General features: G+C 38.7%; 1 protein-coding gene across 1 annotated transcript in view; it reads left to right on the plus strand.

Annotated features, from left to right (window-relative positions):
• Positions 1-22272, plus strand: part of astn1 (astrotactin 1) — a 487375-nt gene that overhangs the window by 397219 nt on the left and 67884 nt on the right. Inside the window, exons 18-20 of the mRNA XM_037682041.1 lie at positions 11549-11826; positions 16547-16680; positions 17624-17775. Coding sequence (XP_037537969.1) covers positions 11549-11826; positions 16547-16680; positions 17624-17775 — 564 coding nt within the window. The remainder of the gene's footprint in view (positions 1-11548; positions 11827-16546; positions 16681-17623; positions 17776-22272) is intronic.

Raw genomic sequence — 22272 nt, forward strand, 5'->3', positions numbered from 1 at the left:
ATATATATATACTAAAATAAACTACTACTTACTACTTGTACTGCTATTCTTACTCTGCGGTTTTTCACTTATCACGGGGCTTCAGGGTACGGATCCCCCGCAATAAACAAGGGACTACTGAATAGAATATCAGATGGCCATCAGCCATTTTACTGTATGTGCAGTTTTAAATTACATTTTCACTAATTTAACTTTCCACCTCTTAAGGTTTCTCAGTGACTGAAAGTTCACAATATTGCAGGACATGCCTGGCTTGATGATTAATGAACAGACAAAGATTGTTTTGTAAAAGAGGCTATAGTTGAATCAAATCTGATATAGGGAAAATCTGAAAATTTGACAAACTGCTATCTCACTTTATGTCATTGTGTCTTTTGCATCTATTGTATAATCCATTTTAATTATATTGTTGTTCAGAATAACAAACTCGGCTGGACTTTTAGTTGATGTCTATGCAGAATTTAAGTGCTTATAGGAAATTTGTTTGAGTTAGAGTTAAAGTACAACTATAACAGATATTGACAAATGTTCTTATCAGATTGCATTCCTCTGTAAGTTCTACTGAGAACTGTTGAACATCAACCTAACTTTGTGTATTGAACGATCAGTTCAGGTGGCACTGTGATGAGTTCAGAAGATCACTTACTGGTAACTTAACTGGCCTACAGCGAACTCACTGGACCTCCTTATGGGGTGCTATGCCTCAGTCTGCATCGTTCACACATAAAGCCACAGCCAAGTGCAGTGTTCATCCTTGTGAACAACCTTGAAGGAAACTGCTGAAAATTCTGTACAGCTAAAAAAAAAAATGGAAGTTAATACTGAAGTATTAACTTTTCCAACCGCATGCCTGAGGTTGAAGAATTTTCTCAGGTATTCTTTAAAACTGGTGGTGTTTTATTAAAATTGTCTAATTGTAAACAGAATGGATCATCAAGGTAACTCATTTACGTCCCAGGGTTATAATAAATATCCATCTTCCATCGGTGTAGTTTAGAATTTAAAAAATTAACATTCACTTATAAGAACTTTTTTCTAGTCATGTGTTTGTTCTTTAATGAGCCTCGGAGGGGACATGGGAGATTTTATTTATTTTTTTTACATTTGCTTTCCCATGCAAACATTTTTGCGTTCCCTTGCAAAAGTTTTTGCGTTCCCTGGCAATACTGTACTGTATGTAGTGTTACCTCACAGACAATAAACGTTCCTCCCTCAAAGAAACTGGTCCAGATGACATGATTTATTGGAGTTTTGTTTTGAAATCAGCCTTAAATATATGGATATCCAGTGTGTGCTGCAGTGGTAAAATTAGTTTTACGTTGGATGTTTTACGTTCATGCTCCGTGGATTCAGGGCTTCCTCATTCGAGCCGACACAGGCAGCCTGATTTCAGTCAGCTGTTTTCAGTCTGTCCCTCCGAGGAGTGATGGTTCTCTTAGGGGCCGTCAACAAATTACCAAGCTAATGAGCTTGGTCTGAACACCATTATAAAATTTTAGATATATTTCCAGAGTATTTGTCAAAGCAGCACCGTGTATCATACATTTTCTCATTATATTTCTGCATGGGAATAAATCGTGAATTTTCTCACCATTTAAAATTCAAAAGAACAAGGTGGCACTTGCATTTCAAAAGTACTGTAACTTTATTTTAAAGCATCAAAGTTCACTCAAGGATTCAAAGATTCAAGATTCCTTATTTGTCATTCGCGCCACATGTGGTGCATGTGGTGGAACAAAATTGTGTACACAGGGTCCCAGTTACATCCAACAAAAATATTAAAATGTAAAAGAAAAACAGTAATAAGATCTAAAATATGAACTAAGAAAAACATTAACTAAAAACACACTAAGCACACACTTCTGAAAGGCTTCATTAGTCTGTGGAGTCCTAAATAAACTGGTTTCCCCACTAAGCAGTACACTCCTTTAGAGGACCAACCAGTTTGCTGGTTTTGCTGGTGACTGATGAAGCCCTCTGAATGGAGGGCGAAACGTCTTTCCACAAAAAAAAAAAAAAAACTGTCCAGATGACCTGACTGACCATTATTGTATTTTGTACCTGGATGATTTCACATGAACTTTGATGCTTTAAAAGAAAGTTACAGTAATTTTGAAACACAAGTGCCACCTTGTTCTTTTGAATTTTAAATGTTGAGAACTCATGATTTGTTACCATGCAGAAATATACTGAGAAAACTTTAGTTATGATACATAGTGCTGCTTTGACAAATACTCTGAAAGCACGGCAATTTGTTGACGGTCCCTAAGCGAACCATCGCTCCTCCGAGGGACAGAGCAGCTGAAGGAAATTGAACTGCTTGCGTCGACTCCAACAAGGAAGCCACAGCTGAATCCACGGAGCATGAACGTGAAATATCCAACATAAAACTAATTTTACCACTGCAGCGCACACTGGATATCCTTATATTTAAGGCTGATTTCAAAATTCAATGCAATTCACTTTATTTATATAGCGCCAAGTCACAAAATCCATGAACCTCAAATACGGGTGTCTGTTCCATTGGTACTGTTGTCTGTGACGTAACACTACATACAGTACAGTATTGCACGGGAACACAAAACTATTGTGAGGGAACGCAAAAGTAAAAAATCCCCCACGTCCCCTCCGGGGCTCTGTAGTTCTTCACCATTAAAAAGATGTTTAATTACCTATAAATGACACAAATTACTGTAATCTGTTCTTTCAGCTTGCCTGTTTTAGTACAAGGATGGTGAGAAATCCCAGGTAAACCAGCTGCTAGCATAGTAATTTAGCAAACCGTGATTTGCTTTATAAAAGAAAAGTGTTTTTTAGGTCAAGAAGCTGGCATCGAGGATTTAATGTCATGCTCAGGTTTGATTTGGTAGCTGTGGCCACTTAGAGATCAAACTTCAGGCTGGGGTTAATGATGCCTCATAAAACCTATAAATCATGTTATTTTTGTCACAGCTCAGTCTCTGTGGACGCCATGGCTTCAAGCTGTGAGTTTGCAGAATAAAAATATAATTTGTTACAGATTTATTCAGAGTTGTAAGTTCTTTTTTTTTTAAATCTTGCTTCTTGGGTTTTTGAGATGGTGCTGATTGAAGCTGTTGATTTTGCTGCTGTTACAAGTTGTTACACTACAAAACGTTCATGCTTAAATGATGCTTAAATTAATTCCTGCCTGTCATTTTAACTCATCCCTTTCTCACTTTGTGCATTACATTTTTTCCTCAAACCCCCCAAGCACAAACAATCATGGAGGAGGTCAGCCTTGCAGTTTAAAGAAATCCTCACGCTTTTTATTTACAATTTTCTTCATCTGGATGCTGGCGGAGTATCTCTCTGCCGCTGTGAATTATCATGTACAAGCTGCTTGTTTGTGCCCGGGAAGGTGTCTTTGTGTGTGCATGCATATCTGCACACTGGCCCAGCAAAACTGCTCTGCACATCTGAGAAGATTTGCCTGTCACACAGATTTGTTTAAAGCGCTCAGCTGTATTCTGTTTCGCAGGTTTGGAGTTTAGAGTGTATCACAGAGGCCTGCACACAGCACAGCTGCACTGTTTATCTGCGTCTCGTTCAGTTTTCCCCCCACGCCGCCTCTAATTCTGTTTATCGTTTCTCTTCGTACAATTGGTAAGATCTGTCCGAAAAAAGTCTCCCTTTTTAATGCGGTTTTCCATCTCACTGCTTTTCCATTTACTAAGCCAGTGCCTGCCTTAATTTCCCCGCAACCTCAGATCAACGAGAGCTCATGATTATATTCCATAACCATGTAATGTTCATCTCAGCCAAGCACATTTAAAAGGTTAGCCATGATTTGCCCTCTTTTTGTCTGCTGAACAGTGCAGCCTGTATTTAGGCGTGTCCTTCTCTTCAAAGTCTAATCTGAATGGATGATCCACTATCACCATCTAGTGGTAACACACAGATGCTTCTTCATATTTGAGCTCATCCGAGTCTTTAAACGCCAGTAAATGTTAAGGTGGAGGAGAGATGGGTGAGGACTTGCAGATGCGGGAGCCTCAGAGGCATCAAGTAAGGTGTTTAGTTTTAAAACTTCTGTTAAAAATAAAGCTGATGGTGTCAGGAGCTGAAGTCATGGTGCTTTGATCACAAAGATGAATGGAGATTAAATGAGTCAATGTTTCACAAAGAAGTCTGATGAAATGCAATATAATGAGGCTCTGCAGGCCTGCGAGAGGCAGGAAATGAAGGTTTTCACTCCAAATAGCAGTGATATATTCACACAAACAACATATGAGGATTAGGTGCTGAAATATCTTTTTATATCTCTCTCACTACGTTCCTCCATCTTCTCTCTCATAAAATTATACAAACTACTAAAACATATTTTTGTAAACAGAAGGACTGACTTGAGTCAGTTAGTGGCAAATGAACAGGAGATGCATCTCATTTGAGAGTGTGGGAGGAAGGATAGAGTGGTATTATATGAGTCTGAATAGCTCCAAGCTCCATCTGTTGTGTACCACAGAGATGATGAGTCATTTGGCCCGATACTGCACGGGTCAAAGCAGCCCCCAAATTCTCAACTTCTTACCCACACACATATACGCACAGATGAACACAAATAGTTGCTCATAGTACAAGTTTGTTCTGCGTCTGCAGTTTGGTTAAGCTTATTCGGTCTAATGTGGCATAAAATATAGTTTTTTTTAGGCTTATAAAGTATTTGTTGAGATAAACATGTTTAAATATGTGTCATCACAGCACTTTTGTAGAACTTTGCTGGTTCATTGATTTCAGAATCAGGGTAGGCAACAAATTCTGTGTCAATACCCCCGTTTGTAACAATCAAGATTCACTGGACAAACATCCAACATCCAGTTATTACTCATTATAATTGGGTTTAATTCAATTTCAACAAAACTTGAGCTAAAACTAAATAAAATAAAATAAAAATGATCACATGTAACATGTTAAGCAAAATTTGTGCTTATCTGAAGACATGGTTTTGGTTACAGGACAAAAATTAAAATTCAGTTCAGTTTATTTATATAGTGCCAAGTCACAATAGAAGTAATCTCAAGGCACTGAACAAAAAACATTTACATACATTATAAAAGTCAATTAGTAAAAGTTCTCTATCTAAGGAAGCCAGCAGATTGCATTGAATCTTCACTTTGTCACAGTCTCCCATCCCGAGCAAGCACAAAGGCAACAGTGGAAAGGAAAAACTCCCTTTTTAACAGGAAGAAACCTCCAGCAGAACCAGGCTCAGGACGAGCGGCCATCTGCTTCGACCGGCTGGAGTTTGAGAGGAACAGGACGGAGAAACAAACAAACAGATAAGCAGGTCCAGATGTACTTTCTATGGGAGGAAAGACAAAAAACACAAAGATAGAAATAATTACAAATACAAACAGGTAGACTAAAGAAAGTAAAGAGCAGCAGAGTGAGGAAATGTGGTCAATCTGTCCTCCAGCAGTCTAAGCCTATAGCAGCTTAACTAAGATAAAATAAGATTATTTTCTCACACACACAAACAGAAGCGCAAATTGTCCTCAACCACTTAGGTAAAAAAAAAAGATCGAAATAGCTAGCCTTGCAAAATTGAATTCAAAATTGAATTAATGGAAGTTCTAAGCAGAGAAAACAAAGATGGAGGTGCTTACTGTGCTGTCATCAGTTCTTTGTGAGACATCTGACTCTGTCAAAAGCAGATTACTTTTAATGAGCTGTGTGTGTGTATTTGTGTGTGCTGTGTGTGCATTTTTACTGATGATTTGTCTTCAAACCAATAAACAGCTTGTCAAAACCTAAAGCTGTGTGTTCAGCCGGTGTGGATTTGAAGCTGACAGCAGTTTAGTTGCTTGGATAGGTGTGTGAATGCACATTTTAGATTTAAGACAGCTAAAGCTTGCCAAATAAAAAATGAATTAAATCAAAATGAGAACAAAGAAGTGAGCTTGTTACAGTGGAGCAATAGAAATCTTGCAGCTTCCCTCTTGTGTTTGCATTAAGGGAAAACATTTCACTGGAGCATATTGTTAATAGGAGATGTGGTAATAAGAGGGAAAAGATTAATGACAATGACACAAAGAAAAATAAAATAAGAAAAGTTCAAAAAGATCATGGAGCCATCTAGTTTTATTTTGTATGATACAGAAAAATATTACAAGCATCTGCTGGAAATTAACCTTTACAGCCCATAGCTCAACTTAACAGGAAAACCCATGCAAAAAAAAAAAAATAAATAAAAAGGAAAATGTTCCCCTTCCCAATGTCATGCACCTCCTCTCTTTAAGCACCTCCTGCCTTTCACTTTCAGCTACAAGTCAATTTATGCATATACCTCTGAGAAATGTGCAATTAAAGGTCAGACATGCATTTTTTTTCCTATTAATTATGTTCACATTGTAACTTTTGAGATTCTGGATATGAATGTAGAGAATACCGTAAGTCATTTTAGCACAGAAATGCCACGTCTCAGGTAATGTGTCTGTGCAATGTGTCATGTCAGACAAGCTGTGTCTCAAAAATTCATATTCATAAATAAGCAACAATTGAGGTCCTTTTCACAGATGTCAGCGCAAATTGTTTGACCCTCCAAAAGCTCCCGTCAAGGTTACAAGCTGAGTGAGCTAAATGTGACCTAAATTACCTGCAAGGTCTCTCACGGCTTGGTCTGGAGTGTCATTTTGTTTTGATGCTGAAGGGATCAGTACACCACCACCAGATGTGGCCAATTTTGAGGAACAGGAAACCTTGCTTGTGATGTATAATCCAGGACACCATGCACATTTGCTCTGCTGAGGGCGAGATTGTCCTAATATAGAACAAGGTGCATTATTTTTTTAGAAAGTGCTTTCAGATTGTAGCCCTTTGCCAATAACTGTTCGCAGTCACCAGCATACAGTTTGCCAGCAGAAAATCTGTGAAAGCCTAAAAGTGCCCTGACTAAAGGTCAAGGGTGATGTGAATCTCTCTATCAATTCTATTCAAACCATCTCAGTCAAATTCAAAAATAGCAATTTCTCAACAACAACAAAAAATACAGTAAAAGTCAAAGGGTCTTAGGGTCATTTGTACAACCGGGACAATGAATGTCTGCAAAAAGGTTATGGTAATGCAGTACAGGTAGAATATACAATAAAATATAAAATGGCACACAGATGTCAGCCTTTCCACTGGAGAGCAGTTTAAAGTTCAAAAGTTTATGAGATGACCCCACTTCACTCTAGGTTTTCCATTATACCATACCGTACCAGACCAGCTTTAGTTATAAAGTACTTTAAACAAACTTAGGACCAAAGTGTTGTACAGTTACAGTCAATAAAACCAACAGCAGTCACAATTAGATAATAAAAACATATGAATACAAACCAAAAACAGCATTATATTAAACAAAAACAAATAGATCGATTACATTAAATTAAACTAGTTATTAAACTAGGGCAGCACGGTGGCGCAACTGGTAGAGCTGCTGCCTCTCAGCGAGCAAGTCCTTGGTTCAAACCCCGGTCCAGGGGCCTTTCTGGGTGGAGTTTGCATGTTCTCTCCGTGCATGCGTGGGTTTTCTCCGGGTGCTCCGGTTTCCTCCCACAGACCAAAAACATGCATGTTAGGCTGATTGGTAACTCTAAATTGTCCCTAGGTGTGAGTGAGAGAGTGAATGGTTGTTTGTCTCGTTTGTCTCTATGTGTCCCTGTGATGGACTTGCGACCCGTCCAGGGTGTACCCCGCCCCTCGCACAGTGATTGCTGGACATGGGCACCGGCAACCCCCGTGACCCAAAATGGAATAAACGAGTAAAGATAATGGATGGATGGATAGTTATTAAACTAATATTGGACAAAAAAATCAACATCTCTGTTGGTGTCAAAAGCGAAGGAAAAAAGATTAGTTTTAAGAAGTGATTTAAAAACAGACGGGGTGGGGGGGGGGACACCTGTCACCTGTCTGATGCTCAAAGGCAGGTCTTTGCATATTTTAGGAGCAACAATAGAGAAACACAATTCCTTCAAAGCTTTTGTGTAGGTTTTGGGACGTTCAGGATCAGCTGGTTATTATTGGTTATATTTTTAAACTTTCTTAAAGGTGGGAGTTGTGTAGCAGAGGTTAGAGAAGGTGGGCCTGTGATCGGAAAAATCTCCGCTTTAACTCCCGCTACTGACAACATAAAAAAATTGGGTGGGATAGATGAAGCACCCACACCTGCCTCCACCCTCATTTACCCCACTCTGGGCCCTTGAGCAAGGCCCTTAACTCCCACCATCTGCTCCTCTGGGCACCCTAGAAAGCAGCACGCTGCTCCACACAGAGGGCTGTGGTAGCTCGGTGATCTGTGGTTGCATCAGCAAGGGCATCCGGCATAAAAAATAACTGCCAAATCTTCATGCAAGTTAGTTCGCTGTGGCGACCCCTAACACAGGGAGCAGCCAAAAAAAATAATAATAATAATTTTTCTAAAAGTATTGAACCCAAAGCATCATAATGTCATCATAATAAGATTGTTACATGTTGTTTGAACACTATGAAAAAAAAAATTATATATATATATATATATATATATATATATATATATATATATATATTTTGTAGTAATTAACCTCTAACTAAGCAGGCTGCATGTCTAAAAAGGCGGGAAAATGGCTGCAGGGCTAAAAAGGCGTGAAAATGGCTGCAGGGCTAAAAAGGCGGGAAAATGACTGCAGGGCTATAAAGGCAGGACAATGTGGAAGCGGAAAACAAAACCTACATATTAACATTCAGTACTTAATTACTGAGAAGCTAACAATTTGCTAACAGACTCAGTTATTACACTTACACACAAAAAAATCAACAACTTTTATTTTTCAAAAAAGAAAATTAATTTACATGCGCTCTTCGGCTGCAGCTACTACACTACAATTATTATATATAACATATGTAAGTATTTTGTACTTTTTTTTTTAACTTTATAACGTTTCAAAAACTTTACAGGAGCATATGCCACATATATGTTTGGCCATTAGGTGTCTCAAGGCTGGGCTGCTCATCCATTCTAATATCCCCTATTGGTCTCAGCTGACATCGAACAGTGCTGAACGTAACCAAAACTAAACTGAACTAATCATTGCCAATTTTCTTTGCCCTAAAAGGCCCCCGCCTGGCCTAATATAACTGCCACATTTAATTTCCATCTGCCAAAAAGGTGGCAAGTGAAGACAGAATGATGAGAGCTGATTAGTAGGAAGTGTGCCAGCTTGACAGGGATGAATTAAAGTTTGGCTGGTCAGGAGTGCAAGGACAGAAACATCCTTGGCAACTTTCAGGCAGCCATGTCTCTGAATGCAGAGATTTTACTTTTCTAGAAGCTAATTTCTGTTTCTGTTTTAATTGCATTTTTGTTCAGTTCATTTCCATCCAACCTCTACCACAAACTACAAACAAAAGGCTGATTTTTTTTAATATGTTGGTGGATAGAAGGGCGGTGAGCGTGTCCAGAGACAACACACAAAGGCACTGAAGAGTTCAGATAATATTATTATTAATATTATAAATATTAACTTCATTTGTACAATCATGTTTATTGCAACAATCTTAAAACGTAAACTTCTATATAAAACATGCATTTCTTATTATCCCTGACTCTAATCAGGTCTCTCTTGTAAATGAGTCCCCGGGGCTCAATGGGATTAACCTGGGTAAATAAAGGTTGAATGAATGAATTATGCACACTTTAGTTTATGCTTCTTTTTTAGAGCAATACAATAAATATTTCCTAAATTTAAAAAAATAATAATAATTTGTTGAAATCACAGAAAATTTCATCTACACTAATTTACCGTATTTTCTGGCGGACACGTCGCACCTCCCAATAAGTCGCATCAGTCCATATTTGCCTAATAAAGTGGAAAAATACATAAATATGTTGCTTCGTCATATACGTTGCATCTATTATGCGTCACCGCTGACGCGTCGCGTTTGTTACGCGTCACCGTTGACAACCCGGAAATGTGGACCGGTGTTGTGCCAAAAACCGATGGGCCACCAAATGGCGGCCGCTGGAGCATGCATGGGAGGACTTTAACAAGAATTTAACAAGATTAACACATAAAAACAATTATTTGTTTGCTCAAAATTATATTAAAGTGTATATCAATCTAACAATTGCTTAATAAATGTACTTTAATGGTCAAATCAGCTGCAAAATGCAGCTGCAAAATACTTTGCTGCCTCGGTGCTCCATGAACGCGCAGAGGAAGAGAAAAAGGAGGAACGCGGCTCGTTTTTCCGAAAATTAACAATAACTGCACCTAAACAATTATTTTTTTGCTCGAAATTATAACAAAGGTGTGTGTCAGTCTAACATTTGCTTAATAAATGCTCTTTAATGGTCAAATCAGCTGCATTTCGCCGGGGCAATGCAGCTGGATTGACGGTTGGTCCAAACAGGAAGCAGAACCAAGGTGGGGGGGCTAAGGCAGGCTGATTGAGTCATTAAAAGCTGGTAAAGATTCTCAGTCATCTAGGACATGTTAAATTCAAAAAAGTTCAAGAAAAAAACAATAAAGTATAAAGTAAAGTATAATAAATAACGTCCAGTTGTTTTTGTCTTGAACATTTTTGACTTTGTCATCTGGTACTGCTCAATTTTTTAATTTTTTTATTTTTCAGTCAGAATGAATGAAAACAGTCATATCTCAGTCAAAAATTGGTTTCTAAATATGGGAAGAATCCATAAATATGTCGCTTCGGCCTGTAAGTTGCAGGGCATGTAAATTATGCAATAAAACCTGCGACTTATAGGCCGGAAAATACGGTACTTTCAATATTCAGTATTTTAACCTTGCATTCTTCATTCTGGAATACGTGACTGAAACTGTTCGGTCAGAGTAGCTGTGATCCTGGAAACAGATGGCTTAAAGAAGTTGTGCTCACAAAGTCAGACAAACAAGTTTTTCTCTGAGAATTCAGTCTGCCACTGCAGCTCTGAAGTTCATTCCATTCCTCTGGGTGGAATGATAAGAAGACCTCTATTAATGAACAGATGAAAGAACCCTAAATGTCATGTTCTTCTCATATATTCCACATGGTTTTCTATCATTAAAGAGCAGACTCGGGTTTTATCTTCCTATAGCTTGAACTTATCTCTCGCTCTGATGTTATTGTTGGGGTATGTTTTGTGAAAACTCCATCAGCTGAACATAGAAAATCAATAAAACTGTGGGTTTACACATCAACCCAGTGTAAACATGTCATTGTTTAGCATAGATACAACAGAGCTCCAATTATTTACACTCCTGCTCCTGGATTCTGCCTGAAACGCAGAGAGGGGAAAAAAAAAAAAAAAAACAGCTCCAAAAGAAAGATAATGGGAATTTGGAAACGTATTCATGCTTTGCAGTTTTGCCACAAAATATTCTCTCAGTTCTGCTTTTTCATCTCCACTTCTTTTTCTCAAACACGTGACTCTTATCTGTCTATGCTTATCAAGGTTTAAGAATGCAAAATTTAGATGTGTTTGTCTTTATTCTGTACATTTCTGATATCCTGATTTTGTGTGTGTGTAAATTGTGTATTAAAGTTGTCACCCTTTTATTCTTCTATCCAGGTAACTCGCCTTCAGAGGAGTCGGAGGAGCGTGACAAGGAGCCCAGAACGCTGACCTATCCAGCATACATCGCCAGTCTCCTGGACACAGGCGCTAAGCGCATGGCGGCCGGAGTCAGGATGGACTGCAGCAGCCAGGGTCAGTGCCCTCGCTCCTGCCACCTCTGCCACATGAGCCCGAGGGTGGCGCAAGGCCGGCAGCAATCTGAGCCTGTTCTCTTGAAGATCACCAAAGCTGCTCCCGTTTATGAACTGGTGTCCAACAACGAGACCTATCAGGTGAGGAAATTTGTTTTTTGTGCTTTTCCTGGATGTACAAATATGGAGACATTAAAGACCTAGCATTTATTGAAGGAATGCATGTCACAGCACAACTTTCATGACATAGTTTGCAAAGTAAACCAAGATATTTTTTATAAGAAGGGACAGAGTTATTGCTCAAATCTTGTAAATGACATTATTCATGATCCCCCATGTAATACTGAAATAAGTTGTGTGAAATGTTTGATTGTTTCTCCTTCCTGTCCTGGCAAAGCCCAGCCGGTTGAAGCAGATGGCCACTCATCCTGAGCCTGGTTCTGCTGGAGGTTTCTTCCTGTTAAAATGGAGTTTTTTCTTTCCACTGTTGCTTTTGTGTTTGTTCAAGATGGGAGACTGCAACGAAGTGAAGATTCAATACAATCAGCTGGTTTCCTTAGATAGAGAACTTTTACTAAATGTCTTTCGATGTATGTGAATGTTTTTGTACTGTGACCTGAGATGACTTATGCTGTGACTTGGAGCTACTACTATACTACTAATAAACTACTACTTCGGCTGCTACTACTACTAGTACTGCTGCTGATGCTACTACTACTACTACTACTACTGCTGCTGATGCTACTACTACTAGTACTGCTGCTGATGCTACTACTACTACTACTACTACTACTGCTGCTGATGCTACTACTACTACTACTACTACTACTGCTGATGCTACTACTACTACTACTACTAATACTAATACTACTATAGTAGTAGTATAGTATTATAGTATAGTACTATGCTACTACTATAAACTGAATTGAACTGACTGTAGCAATTTATTATTTATATGTATTGTTAATGAATCTCAGCTACTACCACCCCAAATTTAGCTACCTATTTGATAAACTGACTGAGAGCCATCGTTTACGTTGGCTATGGTCAAATAGATGTGAAAGCCATCTTGAATTTAGTCAACTTTAAATGTTGATTAGTTGTTGATATACATCCAGTGATTATTTTGAGAGTTTCAGTAATATCTGTTCATTGGTTTTGCAGATATTTTGCTAACAGACAGACTGAGTTAACTGTAGTAGTTTTTGACAAAGTTTCCACAACAGGTCTTGTGTGAGCTGTTAGTGCTCAGAGTATGTGTTGGGGATATGTCCCAGCTACTACCAAACCATTTTTTGGCTCACTGACTGTTTTGGGCAAACTGATTGGTGCTTGATAAGATTGCTTACCTGTGGCGGCCATCTTGATTGGAGTTGACTCTAAACATTATTAACTTTAAATACATCCAGTGATTGCATTCTGAGAGTTTTTTTATAAAGTCTGTCCAGTGGTTGATCAGATGTTTTGCCATTGTTACAGACAAACAAACCCACACATGCACACATTGATTCAAAGACACAGACATACAGTGGGTAAAACCATTATCACATTTGATGGTGCTCAGAAACAATCTGGGCCCATTGTCTACCATTTGGAAACCTGCGTTGAATTATTTATTTTTCATTGCATCCAATTTACCTATAGAATGTAAGACGAGCACATAGTTATTTTTCTTTTTTTTCTGGTTAGACTTTGCTTAGTCAAAGTATTTTTACTTTGAGGTGGAAAAAAAAAATCCCCACCGTTTTTTGCGTTAAGGCTGTAACGTTTTGCCTGAAGACAGCAGCTAAAATCCAGGCACGCATTCGGCTGTGTGATCATTAAACAGAACTGAGTCGATTAACTGGCACCCTGCTACGACGCACTCAGTATCTGCACGGCTGTATCTGTGTGAGATCCAAAACCCTGTGGCATCATCATCAAACAAGTCACGGACACATAAAATTTCACAAGGAAGTATTTTCCTCTCAGACTATCACAGCTTTCTCTGCTGCGAACGTGTCATGCCGTGATCTGCCGTACCGCGTGGAGACTTATTTGGCTTCATCAATATTGTACGTCGATAACCCCTCTACTCCTCCGGCAGGAAGAAAGGATCGATACGGTTCTGTTCGCGTTTCAGACCTTTCATCCGCATTCTCAGACAGTCAGAGCCAGCAGCTGGTATTGATAGAGGCTTTGGAAGTTGCTGGTCCTTGAGTATGCAGACGAAGCACAGAGGCGAAAATCTGAATATACAAAGTACTAGAATCTACCGGTACTCATTTTCTCATCCCTTAATCCATGCTGCAAACATTTCTGATTTCATTAACAGCTCACATTGCTTGTGCTGAAATGTGTCTGTAACTACTAGAATTAGAGTATTAAAGGTCCATTTTTAGACTGTGTTGCTAATTTTAATCAAGTTTGCCAAACTAATAACACTTGCATTATAGCTTTTAGAGTTTTGTTTATCTTGTTTTCATTTACCCTTTATTTATACAGGTAGTCTCATTGAGTCACGAGAACTCATTTTCAAGAGAGACCTGTTTAGGGAGAAAAAGGTGGGGGTTAAGGGCCTTGCTCAGGGGGCCCAGAATGGGGTGAATGAGGGTGGAGGCAGGTGTGGGTGTTTCACCTTTTCCACCCACATTTTGATGTTGATGGCACCGGGAGTTGAACCTGTGACTTTTCGATCACAGTCCCATCTTCTAACCTCTGCACCACCACTCCCCCAAAGTTTGAATACCTGAACCTTCACCCATTTTAAAGATATATTAAGAAGACTTTATGATACTTTAGTTACTGGCATTGCTAGATGGTGTCTTTATCAACTCATTTTTACAAAAATTCCAGTTACAGCAAAAAAAAAATTCATGTTTTTTGCGTGCACTCATTCTGACTCCGACAAAGTTAAGTCAAGTCCTCTGGATGGTTTATTTTTGTTGAAATGTTTTGTCTTTTATCCAAAAGACTTTATCAGTCCAAGGAGCTGCAACAAACTCAGTCCCGTAGGTAGCACAGTCACATAGTGGGCCAGCCGGTTTGATGGTGATAAGATGGTTTCTGGAGTCCGCCCTCTCCCCAGTCGACTTGCCTGAGGCAGCCATGGCCAAAGTGGTTCAAAACATCAAAGTTCATGTTCCTTAATCCAGGTTAAAAATCTGTTAAAGTTCAGTCAGGTCCTCTAGATGGTTTATTTTGGTTGAAACATTTTGACTTTCATCCAAATGACTTCATCAGTCCCTGGCTGCCTCAGACGAGTCGATGGGGGAGAGGGCAGATCCCAGAAACCATCTTATCACCATCAAACTGGCTGGCCCACTATGTGAGTGTGCTACTTATGGGACAGAGTTTGATGTGGCTCCTCGGACTGATGAAGTCTTTTGGATGAAAGATGAAACGTTTCAACAACAACAAAAACAACCAGAGGACCTGACTTATTTTTTACCTGGATTATTGAGCATGAACTTTGATCATTGTGACTCATCTTTTTCAGCGTTTGTCACATAAAAGCTTGTGATAAGATAGAATACTAACCAGTCAAAGCTTTTATAAAACCGAGTTCATAAATTAAAATGTTGAAATACATTCTAAAACAAATTTGACATAGATTATGTAAGTAAACTCAAACAGTAAGTACCCTGTCCATTTAATTGATTCTTAAAGATATAATTTTGTGGTTCAGGAGACATTTTGCTAACAGGCATACAGCTCTGACACCAACAGTTAATGCTGAACTTATTTAAGCAAAGATGCTATCACATACTCTAACATAAAATTTTGATCAATATGTGTAATATTGTCAGCATTAGAGTCATTTTTGTGTTTTCTTTTGTGAGTTGGCTGTGAAAATCATCTTGAACTGTATTAGCTCCATTGGTTAATCAGCAGTGGAGGTACATTCAATTACTGTAGTATGTTTTAAAAGTTCCAATAAAATTCTGTTCATTTGTTCATGAGATATTTTGCTAACTGCCAACTTTGACTCCAGATAGTTATTGGCAAGTTTTCAGCAGAGCTCTTGTGTGATATGCTAGCTTTCAGAATGGTATTATTTCTTTTAACCTTTATTTAACCAGACAAAGGAAGGCCAAAGAGGAGATATATGGATGCAGTTAGAGAGGACATGGAGGTAGTTGGAGTGAGGACAGAGGATGCAGAGGACAGAGTGAGATGGAGGATGACTCACAGTGGTGACCCCTGAAGAGGGAAAAGCTGAAAGAAGAAGATTTAACCAGTCAAATCCCATTGAGATCACAGTTCTAGTTTGCAAAGGAGGCCTGGACCTGGAGGCAGCCTAACATTCACGTTTTTGTACTGTGGGAGGAAACTGGAGTACTCTGAGAAAACCCAGGCAAGCACGGGAAGAACATGTGAACGCCACACAGACACCCCAGGTCCAAACCAGGGAATGAACCCAGAACCTTCATGCTGTGAGACAACAGCAGTAACCACTAAAGCATTGTGCTGCCCAAGAATATGTGTCTGGAATCTGTGTTAGCTACTACTGTACCAAAGTCTAGGTTGATATCTGTAAAAAATAAAATAAAATAAAAAAAAAATGACATGATCATTTTGTTTTTAAGTTCAGTTGGCAGCCATCTTTAATGAGGTTTACTCCAAAAGCTTTTAAGTTGTTGGTAAATATCCGATGAATGCTTCTGTGCAAGTTTCATTAGTGTTACAGTGGTTCAGGAAATACACAGACACACATACAAACATGCGCATGTACAAATACATACACACACACAGACCAGTGGGCAAACACATTCTCACTGTCTATGACAAATGATTACAAGATAGGAAAAGACTTCCGTGAAAGTGTAAATTATAAAAAAATTGCATTTGTCTAACAGCTCATTTCTGTCTGTCTGTGCAGGCTCTTCAAGAGGCCATGATGAGCATGCTGTGGTGCTCAGGCAAAGGTGACGTTATTGATGACTGGTGTCGATGCGACTCCAGTGCATTTGGCACGGATGGACTGCCCACCTGCGCTCCACTTCCCCAACCCATGTTAGTAAAAATAATATTACCTTCTCTTACTTGAGCCCACTCAGAAGGGATATGATAAATGTCATGTCTCATTTTATCAGCAGGAATCAATCTCCTGCTCCTTATGGGAGCTCTGGTAACGTGTCGTTTGCATCCATGAAAACTCAATATTTAATTGTGACCAGACATAACAGCGATCAATGATTTATTGTCTTCTGTCTGGTATGGGTGTGCTAATCAATTAAATGAGAGTTTGTATTTTGACTGGTTAGTATAAGAAAATAAAGACCTGTGCACACAAAGTTCTTTGTACCTCAGCTAGTAGCTGCAGATATCTGTTCCAGAATCAATCAGAACTCGGTTGATTTATGACATACAGTTTGTATATATTATACACATATATATATATATATATATATATATATATATATATATATATATGCATGTATGTATGTATGTATATACCATACCATATCATTTTACTTATAGAGCACTTAAAACAGCGACAAGGCCAACCAAAGTGCTGTACAGACAGAACAACAGGTAACACACAAAGCAAAATACAAAATGAAGTAAATCAGAATATAGACATAAAAACGATGCAGATAATGACGACTAACCAGTGTGGAGCATACAGGTTCAAAACACAAATCATCTGGTGTTGAAAGCTACTGAATAGTAGTGAGTTTTTAAACAGCACTTGAAAACCAAGAGGGAGAGGGCCTGTCTGACAAGCAGAGGTAACTCGTTCCAAAGTCTTGGTCCTGCTACATAGAAGGCCCTGTCCCCTCTGCGCTTAAGACGAGTTCCTGGAACTGTGAGGAGCAACTGGTCCGCTGACCTCAGGGAACGTGATGTGAACGTGCAGGATGTTGCTGTATTGGGTTGTAGTTTTGTAAATATTAAATTATTGTGTTTTTTATTGTGTTTTTTTGACATCTTCTGTTTGTTGTGCTGTTTTCAGGCTGAAGCTGTCCTACACCTATGAGCCCAGCAGCTCACTGGTCATCATGGAGTGGAACCACACAGAACCTCCAATAGGTGTGCGGATCGTTGATTACCTCATCAGCCAGGAGAAGGTGACAGAAAGGACCGACCATTCGAAACTCGAGACAGGTACGTCTGCTCAGAACTGTCTTGTTCAAGAGTTTGGTCATAGATAACTCCCCTCAGTTGTAAAATGCAGGCATATACTAACAGTTGCCAGGCAACCAGTGATAGTTTAACTGCTTTATATAACTAACAGTCATGCAGATGTTTAGTAATAGACATGTCTGTGAAAACATCTTTTTTTTTACCATTTTTAAAAATTGCTTTTTGGAATCATTACTTCCTCTTTGTGTTTCCAATTAATACTGAATTGCTAAAAGAGTTTCTTGATGCAATGCTAGGTATTGTTCAATAAATCAGTAGCTTTTGGTTTGTCTGAACAGCTGTTTTCCATTATTAACCCTTTAAAACACCAATTTGTTAACACAGTTTTGTCAGAGAAGCATGATTGTTAGTACATTTTTAGCTAAGTGGATAAAAACCTTGGTCCTAAGGTGAGAAGCCTGTATTTTTCACCAAATGTAAGTGTTCATTTTTACAGCCAAAGACGGTCTAGCATCATCTCCCCACGATGCTGCTGTCAATGTAAGAACATGAACCTTTGTTTAAAGTGTTAGAATTCTTTAAATTGCATTCAGCTATTAAATGAAGAAGAAAAAAAAGTACATAAAAATATTTGTCTTAATCCCCAATAAGTCCTTATTTTATTGACTCTTGCAAAGAACAACGGCACCTACTATATAAACCTCTGACTACAACATATAAAACATATCTGGGGTTTATTTTTTGTTGTTTTTGTTATTTTCAGCTGAATACTATGCAATCTTAAAGGCCACCACAAGATGGAGTACATCGATAACTATTAAAGCTCACGCTACATGACGTTCTTATAAAATAAATTTTAAAAGACAGATGCAGCCATGGTTTTTTTTATACCTAGTACTGTAATTGCTTTATTATGACATACAATTTGTTACCAAGAAACATTACTGGTAATTGCATTGTGATCAATCCATCTAAATCTGTGTCCTCAGTGATGTCATGCATTTGTCATTTGATTAAAGCCTAAACTCTCCTGCTCCAGGAAAACATACTTACCTGTTCATTAAAGGCAGTTTTGGATGTTCCTGTTTATTCTGTATGGATTTACCCATTAAGGTATGTTTTCCCTCATGTTTGCTTTAAAAACAGGAAGTGGTGTAACGAGCTGTGGGAGCAGCAGGAGGGGGTGTAACAACCCATGACAGAGAGCGCTGATTCTTGGCTGGCCCTAAATTAGTTGAAGCTGGCAAAACAGGGCCAGTTTATTCTGGCAGTAATGACCCAATCTATAATGCAGACTGTTACAGCTCCCTGTGAGGACCAAAGTTTGTTGTAGCCTAATGAGAGAATAAAATGTATTTGTCAGAAATGTGAGGGATCTTAATCAATACTTTGAGAATGGAGGGAACAGGCAAGTGTTTTCTCTATGGGTGGTAAACTGATGAGCATGAACATTAGGACTGATAGTGCACCTTTATGTTGAGAGGTCCTAATCTAAAGTAAAACATAAAAACAAGCCTTTGACCTCATTTACTTTTTCTTGCATTTGCATTTTATTATAAAAAGGTTGCATATACTGCAGTGTTTTTAATAGATGACTGTGTTGAAGTAAGGCATAACCAAAGTACAGTTCATGTATCTTTAAAACTAGCCCCGTGCTTCAATTTATTTAATTAATTGATTATTATACGGATGAAATATGCTTTTTTTTAACCTGGTTGGCATAAAGAAATGTTTTTCATGAGTATAAACTATAAACATGCTGTAAATAGTTAAATATGAGTTTAATAAAGAGTGGCAGATGTGTGTTGGAATGCAAAAACTCTTCTTGAAAAATATCTTATTGAATTTGTTGGGATTTTCTATGAACATAAACCCTTTTTTAAGCTACTCAGTTACACAAATGTAGCAAATGAGCCTGCAACAATGTGTTTTCACAACAAAGACGGTGACAGTAGCATCACTGGTGAGAGTGGAGTGCTGATTGTATAGCCTGCCACTTCATACCTACTTGCCAACTCAACTCTGTGACTACAACCCTTGACAATTCAAATGTGTGATAATGGCAGTGTGGTGTTGAAAGAGCTGCTGATGTTGTCTATACTGCTATCCTCATGTTGCAGTTCTGTGTTAAAACATGAAACCACTGTGAAAATGTGTGGCTAAATCACATGAAGTGATGCTACCTGATCTGTATGACTTTTTTCTGAATACATCATTTTGTTTAGTTGGTAGTAATTTTTGGAGCTGTTGCTGCATATAAAGAAAGTTGCAGGTTCAAACCCAGCTTCACCTTTTATGTGTGGAGCTTGCATGTGCATGTGTAGGTTTGCACTGGGAGCTATGGTTTCCTCCCACAGACCAAACAAAGAATGAAAGGTTGTTTGTCTCTATGTGGACCTCTGATTGACTCACAATCTGTCCAGGGTGCAATCCTCACAATGACAGTGAAGATAGGCACCAGCTTCCTGTAACAATACCCCAATGGGTTTTGGAGACTCCAATTTGACCCCAATGGGTATCTTGGTCGATTTGCATTTCTCTTTTAAGCTTAACATGGAAAACCTAGTAAGGAAACTGAAATTTAAATTGGGTTTCTTTTTCAGAACCAGATCTTGTCTAACCCTGAACGCTAGGAAACGCCTTGTAACTGTGACTTTCCTTCCCTCCATTGATTACAGTGGCAATATTTACATGAACGCTCCTACAAGAACCCTGCAGATGTTGGATGCTGCCTATCATGGTGCACTAAGATTCATAGCTGGCTGTAACTATTGTACCCACCAGTGCACCCTGTATTCACAGGTTAACTGGACATCATTAACTTCACACAGACTCTCTCACTGGTACATTTTCATCTTTAAATCACTTCTTGGTCTGCTGCCTTCATACATCTCCTCCTACATGTCTCTGCGTGAGTGCAGTTACAGCGTGCACTCTCAGGACATTATTACCTGCAGTGTTCCCTCAGTGCGGACTGAACTTGGCAAAAAGACCTTCTCCTACTCCGCTCCTGTTTCCTGAAATATCTTGCCAAAAGATCTGAATCTCTTGACCTCTCTGAATGGCTTCAAACATCTGCTAAGTTCCTGGCAAGAACCAATGCAGACATGTTCCTGTTTTTAGTTTTCTACACCACCTTACACCCTAGCTGGGTTTTTTTTTTTTTTTTTTGCTACTTTTCTTTTTAATTATCCTTTTAATTACCATTTTATTTTCACTTGTTTAAAAAAAAATGTATGCATCCTTTATGATTGTCTGTTGATTTTGTTGTTGTCATGACTCTGTTAAAATCAGGTCTCTCTTGTAAATGAGTCCCCAATGCTCAATGGGATTAACCTGTCTAAAAAAGGTTGAATAAATGAATGAAAAAAATAATGTAATAAGACAAGACATAAATATCAGGTTTCACACAAGTATGCATGGATGGTGTTATTTTTAACAGGCAAAGTTACATCTAGGAAACAAGAGCTAAACATTGATATAAAGGCCCAAATATGCAACATATTTGCATCCAAACCACCTGGCCAGCTGAAACTTCTGTTCAATTATATTTTCTCCCGAGACTCTGCTTTGAGGCACGGTGGTGCAGTTCATAGAACTGTTGCCTCTCAGCGAGAAGGTCACCAGATTGAATCCCAGCCCGGGACCTTCCTAGGTGGAGTTTGCATGTTCTCTCTGTTTATGTGTGGGTTTTCTCTGGGTACTCCGGTTTCCTCCAACACATCAAAAACATGCATGTTAGATTAATTGATAACTCTAAATTGTTTCTAGGTGTGAGTGAGAAAGTGTCCCTGTGGAGACCTGTCCAGGGTGTCCCCCACCTCTTGCATAGTGACTGCTGGACATGGGCACCAATGACCCCTTGAAATCCATAAAGGAAGAAGCGGGTAAAGATAATGGATGGATGGACTTTGCTTTGCAATTGCACATTCTTTTTGTTACTTTCTAAAGTGATCTGTCCTAACCCACAGTTACATTTGTACCTTTCAGTGTGGCTTAAAGTATTTTAAATGCAGCAAAACAAAAAGGGAGAATACATTTCTTGCAGTAGTACAGCTGAACAACCAGAGAAAAGTTGTTGTTTTTTACACATACTGGACTATTGTACACAATAGCTGCTGCTCAGCAGGTTAAAACACGTCACAAACATTTGCGGAAAACGGTCGGTTACCACAAATTATTATATAAAATAATAAATCATCAGATACAAAACATGTTTCTTATCTGATTTTGAACTATATCACACAAACTATAGCTTGAAGGGAATTAGGTACTATATTTTCCAGCATATAAATCGCAGTTTTTGCAGAGATTTGTCTGTCCTGCAACTTATACGCCGAAGCGACTTATATACTTTTTTTTCCATATTCATAACAATTTTTGACTGATACATTAAATTTTGAAGAACTGCAACAGCAAGTCCTCCCGTGCCCATTCACTTCCCTCTGGTGCAGGCTGAAGAACGCTGGAGCGCTCATGGCTCCAACCACAATGGATGGATGGATGGATGGATGGATG

This window comes from Nematolebias whitei, chromosome 9 (genome assembly GCF_014905685.2).
Source record: "Nematolebias whitei isolate Nwh7 chromosome 9, NemWhi1, whole genome shotgun sequence".
NCBI classification, from domain to species: domain Eukaryota; kingdom Metazoa; phylum Chordata; class Actinopteri; order Cyprinodontiformes; family Rivulidae; genus Nematolebias; species Nematolebias whitei.